This window comes from Diaphorina citri, unplaced genomic scaffold, assembly GCF_000475195.1.
Source record: "Diaphorina citri unplaced genomic scaffold, Diaci psyllid genome assembly version 1.1 scaffold1468, whole genome shotgun sequence".
NCBI lineage: Eukaryota > Metazoa > Arthropoda > Insecta > Hemiptera > Psyllidae > Diaphorina > Diaphorina citri.
The window spans coordinates 51,896-64,946 of record NW_007378894.1 but is presented as its reverse complement, the minus strand read 5'-3'; the positions used below and the strand labels follow the sequence as shown (position 1 = coordinate 64,946).

The window sequence follows — 13,051 nt, the reverse complement described above, 5'->3', positions numbered from 1 at the left end:
CCGGTTTTCACCTGTATCCCTAGGCAGGGGTCCTATAACAGGGTGCTATCATCCGGAGCCAGATGAACCCTGGTTTTTTAACGAGGTTGATACTCCTCCTCCTCCTCCTTCCTGTTTCTTGCGTAACAGGCCCCCGGCTTGGAACGGGCGTAGCGGAGTTAACCTCACTTTATTCACTTTTGGATTGGAAAAGTTCTCCGTCGATCGTCGGAACTTTTAATTTTGGTGATTTTACGGAAAAAAGGAGTAAATTAAACCAGTTTTTTACCTGCTAGATTCAATTTACTTAACAACATGTATTCAGAATCCTACGACGATTATGGTGTAAGTAAACCTTGCTTTTATCCCAAGAGAGAGTCCAACGACCAAGTCACCACTCTCTAGGTGCTATGTGTTGGGAGGTGGGACCTACTTTCCTACCTGTCAGTGAAACAACTGGACGAAAGACTTTGATTTTAGCCTAGAAAACGTAAAATTATACCAGGGAAAATATCCCCACAGAATCCTACGACGATTATGGTGTAAGTAAACCTTGCTTTTATCCCAAGAGAGAGTCCAACGACCAAGTCACCACTCTCTAGGTGCTAGGTATGTGTTGGGAGGTGGGACCTACTTTCCTACCTGTCAGTGAAACAACTGGACGAAAGACTTTGATTTTAGCATAGAAAACGTAAAATTATACCAGGGAAAATATCCCCATGATCATGGGTACTGCAACTGTTGGTACTTGTGCAGAAGTCAGGTCCGTGGAATATTGCTACCAAAGGAACTACTGGAAAAATCATGGAATAGTCATGGAATTTCATTCCGGGAAAAGCGTATAAACCCTGAATACCTGTAAAGTAGTTGATGTACACAAGATGTTGGGCTATTATTCCCTCATACTTAGGCTTAAAAAAAAAGCCTAACACCTAACTGTAAAAGGTCAAAAATTCAATTTTCATTTTCCGTCAGAGTCCTGAACTCTGACGTCAAACTTCAGGAGATGCGCAGAAACGTATGTGCATAAACATGAACTGCGCAGAAATCTACAACCAAATACCTGCCACGTGGAGGACCATGGACCGGGATACATTTGAGAACATTCTGAGGGAGAAACTGATGGTACTCGAGCCCTACTCCTTGCAGGAATTCCTGGAAGCCGCCCTGGCATGATGACACCCCAGCCGCATTACTCAAGTATTGATTTACTGAACTATCAATTCGTTTATTTATTTATTCCCTCATATTTTATTTTATTGTTGTTATTTTTTTTATTATTTATTTTTATTGTTATTATTTTTTTTATGTTTTAATGTTCTAAGCAATTGTAATTGTATTATGGAACAAATAAATTACCAATTGCAAGCGCTGGGCCGCGGGTTCGAATCCCGCCCAGGGCGCCTTTTATCCTGAACGGATAAGATTCGTTCTCGGGACGTCTGGCTTTCTCCTATCCTGTCTTCCTCCTCTCTCCGATTTGGGGACGATAAGATCTTTGACCTCTTCCACCCAACTGGAAGTATTCATAATTCGTTTGTGCCATTCCAGCAACAACAAAATCTGGAACATTCTGTGCGTCCTCAACGTGCTTCACTCCCTAGTGGACAAATCCAACATCAAACGTCAACTAGAAGTCTACGCCAGTGGAGGTGATCCCCACTCAGTAGCCGGGGACTTTGGCCAGCACTCGCTGTACAAGATGCTCGGCTATTATTCCCTCGTGGGGCTGCTGAGATTGCATTCCCTTCTGGGGGATTACTATCAGGCCATTAAGGTGCTGGAGAATATTGAGGTTCATAAGAAGGTAAGTCCCAGTAGTACCTGTAAAGTAATATATACAAGGTGCTCGGCTATTATTCCCTCGTGGGGCTGCTGAGACTGCATTCCCTTCTGGGGGATTACTATCAGGCCATTAAGGTGCTTGAGAATATTGAGGTTCACAAGAAGGTAAGTCCCTGTAAGTAAAGTAATATACAAGGTGCTCGGCTATTATTCCCTCGTGGGGCTGCTGAGACTGCATTCCCTTCTGGGGGATTACTATCAGGCCATTAAGGTGCTGGAAAATATTGAGGTTCACAAGAAGGTAAGTCCCTGTAATACCTGTAAAGTAGTTTATGTACACAAGATGTCGGGCTATTATTCCCTCATACTTAGCAGGGTTTATACCTATGCAACCCGGAAAACCTGGAAAAGTCATGGAATTTGCAATAGATGAGTTGCGCTTACTTGGGTGATGTTTCAAAGTCATAGAGCAGGAAAAATGAGGACCAACGGAATTTTTCTTTTACTTCTACAACTTCCAGATACCGAGATAAATCGATTTAAAAAATACCGGTAAATCGTGAAGTTTGACGTCACGGCATACTCTCCTGTAGGCAATGAGTCATAGAGACAAGAACTTTAAAATTTATACAGAATAGATCAGTTGCGCTTACTTGGGTGGTGTTTGAAAGTCATAGAGCAGGAAAAATAAGGACCAACGGAATTTTCATTTTTCTTCTACGTTTTCTAGATACCGAGATAAATTGATTTAAAAAATACCGGTAAATCATGAAGTTTGACGTCACGACATACGCTCCCGTAGGCAATGACATCATAATTCATGACTCCCACTTTTTCGTTTGTTTGTGCGCAAGCGTTTCTGCGCAGTTTGACGTGAAATCTGACGTCACAACTCTTTGAACTTTTTCATTAGAACGGCAATCAAAAATTAAATTTTCGACCTTTTAAAGTTACTTTTTCGGACTTTCGACCTCTGCGCAAGCGTTTCTGTGCATTTTGACGTGAAATCTGACGTCACAACTCTTTGAACTTTTTCATTAGAACGGCAATAAATTTTTTTTTTTTTTTTTTTTTTTTTTCAAATACGTGTTCCGCAAATGTAATAGAAAGTCGTGTGATGTTCACACCAGATTTTTTAGAAAAAGTGATGGGAATTTTCTGGAATAGTCATGGAATTTCATTCCGGGAAAAGCGTATAAACCCTGAATACCTGTAAAGTAGTTGATGTACACAAGATGTCGGGCTATTATTCCCTCATACTTTCAAAGGGATTCTAACCCAACACCTTTTGCATGGCAAGCAAGCATAGCACAACTGTTCTAACCGTACTCCTTATTATGTAGATCAAAAGTGGCTCTGGGCTGAATTTGCAGGTTTGTGTGTTATTCAGGGCCAAAGATCCGCTTTAAGGGCTATACTTACCATGGAAAAAGCTGAAAAGGAGTTTGCAGTCCTCACAAATTTACCTTTAGTCTCAAGTCGCTCAAGTTTTGCAGAGAGGTTCGATTTATTTATGTACCCATTCTTCTATTTTGTTTATTTTTAATCAAGGTTTTTATTATAATATTTACACCTATTCTGTATCAAATACATAAGACCTTGTGGGACTGTGGGAGTCTAGGGAGTTTTCAGTATTATTCTTTCAGTATAAACAGGGTATATTTTATTCTATTCTATAATATTCATTGCAGAGTCAATTCTATTCTATTTATTGTAGAGTTTATTCTATTCTTTGCAGAGTCAATTCTATTCTATTCATTGCAGAGTCAATACACCAATGTACCGGCCTGTCAGATCTCCTGTTCCTACTTTGTCGGGTTTGCCTACATGATGATGAGACGGTATGCGGACGCCATTCGTACACTGACGAGCATCCTACTCTACATCCAACGCACCAAACAGCTGTTTGCCGCCAAATCATACCAGGTAAGTGGTTTTTATTTTATTTTTTCATTATTATTATTTTCATTATTTACAGGTGTTTCCTTGATCTTTTCTTTACTACAGCCTCAGCAATTAAACAGTACTATTTCAATCAACTTGAGGATACTAATTAGCACTTCTTCCTCTTTCTTTGTCTTTGCCAGTCTGTGTCTGATCCTAGTAGTTTCAGAGTGCCAGTGGTACCTGATCTTTTCTTTACTACAGCCTCAGCAATTAAACAGTACTATTTCAATCAACTTGAGGATACTAATTAGCACTTCTTCCTCTTCCTTTGTCTTTGCCAGTCTGTGTCTGATCCTAGTAGTTTCAGAGTGCCAGTGGTACACCTTGATCTTTTCTTTACTACAGCCTCAGCAATTAAACAGTACTATTTCAATCAACTTGAGGATACTAATTAGCACTTCTTCCTCCTTCTTTGTCTTTGCCAGTCTGTGTCTGATCCTAGTAGTTTCAGAGTGCCAGTGGTACAAATTGAGTCTGTTTCGCCTGGACTATCAGTGGTCCTGATTGATTCTGGTTTGCCTGGGGTATCTCGCTACCTTGTGGTCTCTTCATTCTTTGATCCTCTGAGTTCTTTGAGGTCTCTTGTTTGAAGGATGATTCTGGTTTGCCTGGGGTATCTCGCTACCTTGTGGTCTCTTCATTCTTTGATCCACTGAGTTCTTTGAGGTCTCTTGTTTGAAGGCAGAGCAGTGAATTTGAATGTTGGGAAAGAAATTTGGATTTGTGTGTGTTTGTTTTTTTGCGATTGAAGAATGTGAATTGGAATTTTTTTTGTTGGCTAGATTCGTTTATGTGAGAGTGAAGAATAAGAAAATTTTATTGGCCCGTCTAGAAGGTTCAAGAAGTTTCTACCTTTGAAAGCGTAAGCAGACGGCAGACTCCCCCCCCCTATTAAAAAAAAATATATATATAACGAAACGCAGTTTCTAGATTCGCCACACACACAATTCGTTTATGTGAGAGTGAAGAATAAGAAAATTTTATTGGCCCGTCTAGAAGGTTCAAGAAGTTTCTACCTTTGAAAGCGTAAGCAGTCGGCAGACTCCCCCCTATTAAAAAAAAAAAATGAAAATATAACGAAACGCAGTTTCTAGATTCGCCACACACACACACACACCAAGATAAGTACAAATGAAATGACAAGCGCTCAAGTATTGGTCATACAAAGACGCTAAATCACAGCTTCATGAAATAAACAGACTCCCCTATGATCAAATAGCGCTCAAGTATTGGTCATACAAAGACGCTAAATCACAGCTTCATGAAATAAACAGACTCCCCTATGATCAAATCAACAAGCAAACTCTGCAGATGTATCATCTGTTGGCAATCTGTTTGGTTTTGCATCCCCAGTGTATTGATGAGAGTATACAACAGGTGCTCAGAGACAAGAACTATCACTATAACTACTATAATTTTTTCCTGTACTAAATGATAAGTTTGATGACTTTTTGCTTTCAGAATGATCAAATCAACAAGCAAACTGAGCAGATGTATCATCTGTTGGCAATCTGTTTGGTTCTGCATCCCCAGTGTATTGATGAGAGCATACAACAGGTGCTCAGAGACAAGAACTATCACTATAACTACTATAATTTTTTCCTGTACTAAATGATAAGTTTGATGACTTTTTGCTTTCAGAATGATCAAATCAACAAGCAAACTGAGCAGATGTATCATCTGTTGGCAATCTGTTTGGTTCTGCATCCCCAGTGTATTGATGAGAGCATACAACAGGTGCTCAGAGACAAGAACTATCACTATAACTACTATAATTTTTTCCTGTACTAAATGATAAGTTTGATGACTTTTTGCTTTCAGAATGATCAAATCAACAAGCAAACTGAGCAGATGTATCATCTGTTGGCAATCTGTTTGGTTCTGCATCCCCAGTGTATTGATGAGAGCATACAACAGGTGCTCAGAGACAAGAACTATCACTATAACTACTATAATTTTTTCCTGTACTAAATGATAAGTTTGATGACTTTTTGCTTTCAGAATGATCAAATCAACAAGCAAACTGAGCAGATGTATCATCTGTTGGCAATCTGTTTGGTTCTGCATCCCCAGTGTATTGATGAGAGCATACAACAGGTGCTCAGAGACAAGAACTATCACTATAACTACTATAATTTTTTCCTGTACTAAATGATAAGTTTGATGACTTTTTGCTTTCAGAATGATCAAATCAACAAGCAAACTGAGCAGATGTATCATCTGTTGGCAATCTGTTTGGTTCTGCATCCCCAGTGTATTGATGAGAGCATACAACAGGTGCTCAGAGACAAGAACTATCACTATAACTACTATAATTTTTTCCTGTACTAAATGATAAGTTTGATGACTTTTTGCTTTCAGAATGATCAAATCAACAAGCAAACTGAGCAGATGTATCATCTGTTGGCAATCTGTTTGGTTCTGCATCCCCAGTGTATTGATGAGAGCATACAAAAAAAAAAAAATCAAGATAAAATAAGTCTTATTTTATTATGTAACTTTTCTACAGTCAACATGGCTCAACCAATGAGATTTTGCTTTGGACGTCCACACTTGCTCCACAAAGCGGAATCTCACAATCTCATTGGTTTAGCCATGTTGACTTTTAAAAAAAGAGTACTATACTCTCTTGACTGGACTGAAAAAAATTCGTTTTGTTTGTCAACAATCCAGAAATCCAGCAAATTTTATGCTCTCTAAGGCCAGCCACTTACTATCAGGTACCTAGACCTGATCAGTTGTCAATTCTACTGTGCATCCTGATTGTGTGTGTGCTCATCAGATAAACCTGACATTCGGAGCTTTTCAGTCGTACCTGTCAGGTCTACCTGATAGTGTGTGCGCTCATCAGGTGTCAGATGTACCTGTCAGGTCTACCTGTGGTTGCCCTAAGGACCCTAGCTTTTTTTCAATGTTGATGCTCTTAAAGGTAGATATCACGTGACGTGACAGTAGGGAGAAATGTTGGATTTAATATTCTAATTCCTTTCTTTCCAGGAATTCGAGAACTGTTTCCTGTTCGCGTGTCCCAAATTCCTGTCTGCCACGCCCCCCTCTGTCACCGATCCATCCGAAGCCACCACAGATGACTATGTCAAGGAAGCTATCAAGCACCAGACTCAGGTAGGTCCCGGGTTCGATTCCCACTGGCGCACCGAAAAAAAAATAATAATAAATGTGCGGTCGTATTTTGATTAGAAGTGTGAGGAAAAGATTAGAAGTTGTGGTAAAGCAGAGTCTTTTTACAACTTTTGTGGATATCACAGTATTACTAAGTGCTTCCTTTGCAAATTGATTCCATATTTCAATAATAGTCGCTATCGCTACTCGATTCAAGTAGCCACTCAACTCACGAGACTGAGTGCACCCCGAACTCCAAAAATTCGACCACTCTCAGTATAATTAAGCTATTCTTGCTTGCTCTTCTGTATAAGTGGGAGAGCTATTCTCTTATCAAATTAATTATTCCATGAAGTTTATAACATTGCCTGATTTAGTATAGGTACTTGGTAACTCATTGGTTGAGCATTTCGTCGAATAAATACATAATAAATAAGCACTATAATTTATTCTATGAAATTTATAACATTGCCTGATTTAGTACAGGTACTTGGTAACTCATTGGTTGAGCATTTCGATACGACCTTGTTGAGATTCTTTATTCTGCCATCAGGCCATCACCAATCGGGTACAGCTGAAACCGCAACAACAGCAATCTTGTTAAGACTGCGGGAGTAAAGGGACTTTTCTATCTCATTCATTACTGTAAAAATCTGGTGTGAACATCACACCACTTTCCTTATCCTATTGAATGATGCTTATTTGAGTGTTCTTTTACCCTAACTTTTACAATACCTCTAACCGTTTAGTCGATGTAGCTGAAAACCGCCAAAAAACTAAGCGTTGCACCGGTCTTAACCAAAAGTTTTGTGTCGCATCCTTGTCACATTTCACAGCTACATACCAAATTTCAAGTCTCTAGCTCTTACCCTTCTCGAGATATTTTGTTTACAGACAGACACACACACGGACCAATGGCTGAAACTTTGGGTTTATGCTCTAGGGACCTCAAAACGTGTTTTGGCACTAAAAACTGACCATGGAAAATTTGACCCGATTTCGACCGCTCTTAGTATAATTAAGCTATTCTTGCTTGCTCTTCTGTATAAGTGGGAGAGCTATTCTCTTATCAAATTAATTATTCCTACCTCGGTGGTGTAGTTGTCAAGGCGCTCGCCTGGTAAACAGGAGGGTGTGGGTTCAATCCCAGCCGAGGCATGAAATTTTATCAATACAATTTGAGAATTTGACCACAATAATAGTAGTAGCCTACTGCTGGAGTAAAGGGACTTTACAGTCCTATGCGAGCAGTATAAATAAGCACTATAATTTATTCTATGAAATTTATAACATTGCCTGATTTAGTACAGGTACTTGGTAACTCATTGGTTGAGCATTTCGTCGAATAAATACATACGACCTTGTTGAGATTCTTTATTCTGCCATCAGGCCATCACCAATCGGGTACAGCTGAAACCGCAACAACAGCAATCTTGTTGAGACTGCGGGAGTAAAGGGACTTTTCTATCTCATTCATTACTGTAAAAATCTGGTGTGACCATCACACCACTTTCCTTATCCTATTGAATGATGCTTATTTGAGTCTTCTTTTACCCTAACTTTTACAATACCTCTAACCGTTTAGTCGATGTAGCTGAAAAACCACTTTCCTTATCCTATTGAATGATGCTTATTTGAGTGTTCTTTTACCCTAACTTTTACAATATCTCTAACCGTTTAGTTGATATAGCTGAAAACCGCCAAAAAGCGGTCGAAATCTTTTCATTTCTTCATAGCTTCTTCCTTTCAAAATATCCGTCAACATACCAAATTTCTTTCTTCCTCTTGATCTCCTTCCTTCAATCGCTCCTTCCATAATTCGTCTCTGCAAACAATCTCTTCTTAAAATATGTCCAATCCAGCTCGCTTTCCTTTTTCGTATTGTTTCCAATATTCTTCTCTCTTCTCCAACTCTTCTCAATACTTCTTCATTCCTTATCTTGTCTGACCACTTTATGTTCTCCATTCTTCTCCACAGCCACATCTCAAAACTCTCTAGATACTTCTCTTCTTTCTTCCTCAGTGTTCACGTTTATTTGCACCCTTTATGTTGCTGTTTGGTGAATACTAACCCTTGTTGCTGTTATTATATTTACCCTTTCCCTTACCCCTTACCCCTTACTGTTTGATTTCAGCTTGACTTTTACATTGACAACGAGATGATTCACATTGCTGACACCAAGGTGGCACACCGCTACGGTGACTTCTTCATTCGCAAGATCATCAAGTTTGAAGAGCTCAACAAGAAACTGCAGGCCATCAAAATCTAAATTCGGAATACCTATCCTTCCTCTCATCTATTTGTTCTGTTATTTATATATCGAGGATCTGAAAGAAATTACAGCCACATCTCAAAACTCTCTAGATACTTCTCTTCTTTCTTCCTCAGTGTCCACGTTTATTTGCACCCTTTATGTTGCTGTTTGGTGGATACTAACCCTTGTTGCTGTTATTATATTTACCCTTTCCCTTACCCTTACCCCTTACTGTTTGATTTCAGCTTGACTTTTACATTGACAACGAGATGATTCACATTGCTGACACCAAGGTGGCACACCGCTACGGTGACTTCTTCATTCGCAAGATCATCAAGTTTGAAGAGCTCAACAAGAAACTGCAGGCCATCAAAATCTAAATCCGGTTCTCCAAAATGTGTGTTTGTTTTTTTGCGATTGAAGAATGTGAATTGGAATTTTTTTTGTTGGCTAGATTCGTTTATGTGAGAGTGAAGAATAAGAACATTTTATTGGCCCGTCTAGAAGGTTCAAGAAGTTTCTACCTTTGAAAGCGTAAGCAGACGGCAGACTCCCCCCTATTAAAAAAAAAAATAAAAATATAACGAAACGCGGTTTTTAGATTCGCAATGAAATATTTGAATATTGATGGTGGATTTCACCAATGACTTAATGAGAGATTTCACTAATGGGAAAAATTTTAATCATCCAAAGGGAGTTTTTAGTGACCAAAAACTTAGGAGTTTTTAAAAACTCCTCTCCTGATTGGATCATTAAAGCTCCTTTTTGGATCATTGAAAATTCTCCCATTAGTGAAATCTCTCATTAAGTTAGTGGTGAAATCCACCATTAAACTAGATTAATAAAACTAAAAGCTATCAAAATCCGCCAAGTCCTTTAGGTCACTTCTGAATTCTTTATTTTAACGATTCAATCAACAAGCAAACTGAGCAGATGTATCATCTGTTGGCAATCTGTTTGGTTCTGCATCCCCAGTGTATTGATGAGAGCATACAACAGATGCTATAAATTAGCCCAGTGAACTTTGTATCATTAAATAAACGAATTATTTCGCAGCTCGACTTATGTTTCCACAGTGATAGCCTAAACCAAACTCTCCTAAACACCTTCAAAATTTCCATCTTATTGGCTTTTAAGTCAGCGTGAATTTACTTGGCCTATTGGAAAACTGCTGTACAAAAGTGTGTAAGCAAATGCATCCGTTGGTATGTTCATTATAAAGTACCTACCTATCTTACTTTTATAGATTAAAAGAAAACCCATTACATATTTCACCAGATACAGAATTCTTTTTATGTAGCTGGGTAGCAAGATTAAACCATTTAAAAATCAAGATTAAACCGTTTCACAAACAGAACTATTCCTATAGTTTTGATCCTGCATCGCTCCTGGGAGTTAACGATTCTATGCTATAAATTAGCCCAGTGAACTTTGTATCATTAAATAAACGAATTATTTCGCAGCTCGACTTATGTTTCCACAGAGCCTAAATCAAACTCTCCTAAACGCCTTTAGATGGTCTGGGACCATCAAAATTTCCATCTTATTGACTTTTAATTAAGTCAGCGTGAATTTACTTGGTCTATTGGAAAACTGTGCTATAAATTAGCCCAGTGAACTTTGTATCATTAAATAAACGAATTATTTCGCAGCTCGACTTATGTTTCCACAGTGATAGCCTAAATCAAACTCTCCTAAACGCCTTTAGATGGTCTGGGACCATCAAAATTTCCATCTTATTGACTTTTAAGTCAGCGTGAATTTACTTGGCCTATTGGAAAACTGCTGTACAAAAGTGTGTAAGCAAATGCATTCAGCTCGACTTATGTTTCCACAGTGATAGCCTAAACCAAACTCTCCTAAACACCTTCAAAATTTCCATCTTATTGGCTTTTAAGTCAGAGTGAATTTACTTGGTCTATTGGAAAACTGCTGTACAAAAGTATGTAAGCAAATGCATCCGTTGGTATGTTCATTATAAAGTACCTACCTATCTTACTTTTATAGATTAAAAGAAAACCCATTACATATTTCACCAGATACAGAATTCTTTTTATATAGCTGGGTAGCAAGATTAAACCATTTAAAAATCAAGATTAAACCGTTTCACAAACAGATAGTTTTGATCCTGCATCGCTCCTGGGGACCTGTCAGGTCTACCTGTGGTTGCCCTAAGGACCCTAGCTTTTTTTCAATGTTGATGCTCTTAAAGGTAGATATCACGTGACGTGACGTGACAGTAGGGAGAAATGTTGGATTTAATATTCTAATTCCCTTCTTTCCAGGAATTCGAGAACTGTTTCCTGTTCGCGTGTCCCAAATTCCTGTCTGCCACGCCCCCCTCTGTCACCGACTTCATTATAAAGTACCTACCTATCTTACTTTTATAGATTAAAAGAAAACCCATTACATATTTCACCAGATACAGAATTCTTTTTATATTTCATCTAAGTTCTTTTATTTCCCATCACTTTTTAGTAGATACTTTCTTTATTAAGTTACAGAGAGACGTTTTTTGAAAATACAGACACCGAAGCGAATACAATAGTCCGTCCCTTATACCTTTTTATTACTATTGTAATAATAAAGGAAGGACGGACTAAAAAGGGAGAAAACCCGATTACCTACATTACTTTCCTTCGTATAGGGCTATAGGGTATGGAAAGTAAAAAAATCGTGGCCTCTTTCAATTTACCCCCTGACTACAGGCCCTGAGCTAACTAGCTTGTGTTATAGGGTGCTTATGAAGTGTAACTAATTGTTTAATGGTTTATCAGTGAATATCAGTGAATATGTGAGTGCAATTATGAGCCAGGGTGCAGTGTTGATGCCTTTTCCACAAGTTTGGCCATGCCTCGGGATGAACTAGCGGGATTCCGGAGCGAAGCGACGGAATTCAGCTAGTATTACAATAAAAACATTTCTTATTCTTATTTCATCTAAGTTCTTTTTGTTTCCAATCACTTTTTAGTACTTTCTTTATTAAGTTACAGAAAGACGTTTTTTTTTTGAAAATCAAAAGACAAGAATTTTAAGTAGTTAATATGTTATACTCGTAGTAAATTACATAATTTGAATTTCATTTACCAAAATCATTTTACACATCTACAAAAAAGGGGAAACAACGAATAAACAAATTTAATAATTCATGGCCAATGAATTCTTAATTTTAACTTTTAGTAGAGGTGACCTGGAGGAGGGGGGGGGGGGGTAAAAGATTACTGTGTATGTTTTAATTTGTAACTTTAGCATTTTTTCATCCCCCCCAATAAAAAGAATATCTCAATATAAACAGGGCCTTTTCTAGGTCCTAGGAGAGATAGGAACTCCTGCCTCCTGACCTTGAAAAAAAAGTTGGTAGTCGATCAGCATTTTAACCTCAAAGAGAGAGAGAAAAAAAAAAAAAAAAAAAAAAAAGAGGTAAATATGGAAGCAATAAGGGCCGGGTCCAAAAAGCGAATTTAAACTCCGTGTAAGTTTTAATCTCGGATTAAACATTTAAACAATCTGACTAAAAAAGTGAATTTTTTTTAAAAAAAATCAACCAATCAGATTGTTTGTTTAATCCGAGAGGTAAACTCACTTTGTAGCCCTGGCCTTATAATGAACAATTTAAAGATCTACCTATCTAAATCTAAATGGACAATGAAAATAAGTAGATGGTAGATATCTGTGGGAGAGAAAAGCAGCTTTGTAGCCCTGGCCTTATAATGAACAATTTAAAGATCTACCTATCTAAATCTAAATGGACAATGAAAATAAGTAGATGGTAGATATCATTCTGTGGAAGGAAAAAGCTGTCTCGCAGTTAAATGCCCTTGTTTTTAAGAGGATTGATAGAGGGAACTGTGACTGCTAAGATCTTATCGTCCAGAAATCGAAGAGAGAAGGAAGACATTGTCCTTCAGGATAAATTCCGAACCCGCGGCCTAGCGCTTACAAGGCAGACGCGCTACCAACCACAA

The 13,051-nt window shown here is 38.2% G+C and overlaps 1 protein-coding gene and 1 long non-coding RNA gene across 2 annotated transcripts in view; one reads left to right on the top strand and one right to left on the bottom strand.

The window, feature by feature from the left end:
• Nucleotides 1-9,165, top strand: part of LOC103516035 (eukaryotic translation initiation factor 3 subunit L) — a 12,606-nt gene extending 3,441 nt beyond the window's left edge. The window contains exons 3-13 of the mRNA XM_026828552.1: nucleotides 643-645; nucleotides 1,528-1,786; nucleotides 3,529-3,690; nucleotides 5,173-5,315; nucleotides 5,353-5,425; nucleotides 5,533-5,628; nucleotides 5,713-5,808; nucleotides 5,893-5,988; nucleotides 6,073-6,157; nucleotides 6,698-6,888; nucleotides 8,967-9,165. Of these exons, the coding sequence (XP_026684353.1) occupies nucleotides 643-645; nucleotides 1,528-1,786; nucleotides 3,529-3,690; nucleotides 5,173-5,315; nucleotides 5,353-5,425; nucleotides 5,533-5,628; nucleotides 5,713-5,808; nucleotides 5,893-5,988; nucleotides 6,073-6,157; nucleotides 6,698-6,888; nucleotides 8,967-9,101 (1,339 nt within the window). The 3' untranslated portion in view covers nucleotides 9,102-9,165. The remainder of the gene's footprint in view (nucleotides 1-642; nucleotides 646-1,527; nucleotides 1,787-3,528; nucleotides 3,691-5,172; nucleotides 5,316-5,352; nucleotides 5,426-5,532; nucleotides 5,629-5,712; nucleotides 5,809-5,892; nucleotides 5,989-6,072; nucleotides 6,158-6,697; nucleotides 6,889-8,966) is intronic.
• On the bottom strand, nucleotides 3,718-4,429 carry LOC113470258. Its single transcript, XR_003393377.1, has 3 exons — nucleotides 4,337-4,429; nucleotides 4,177-4,247; nucleotides 3,718-3,891 (listed from the first exon to the last, which is right to left on the bottom strand). It is a non-coding gene; the product is annotated as an uncharacterized LOC113470258 (long non-coding RNA).
• Nucleotides 9,166-13,051: the final 3,886 nt, after the last annotated feature.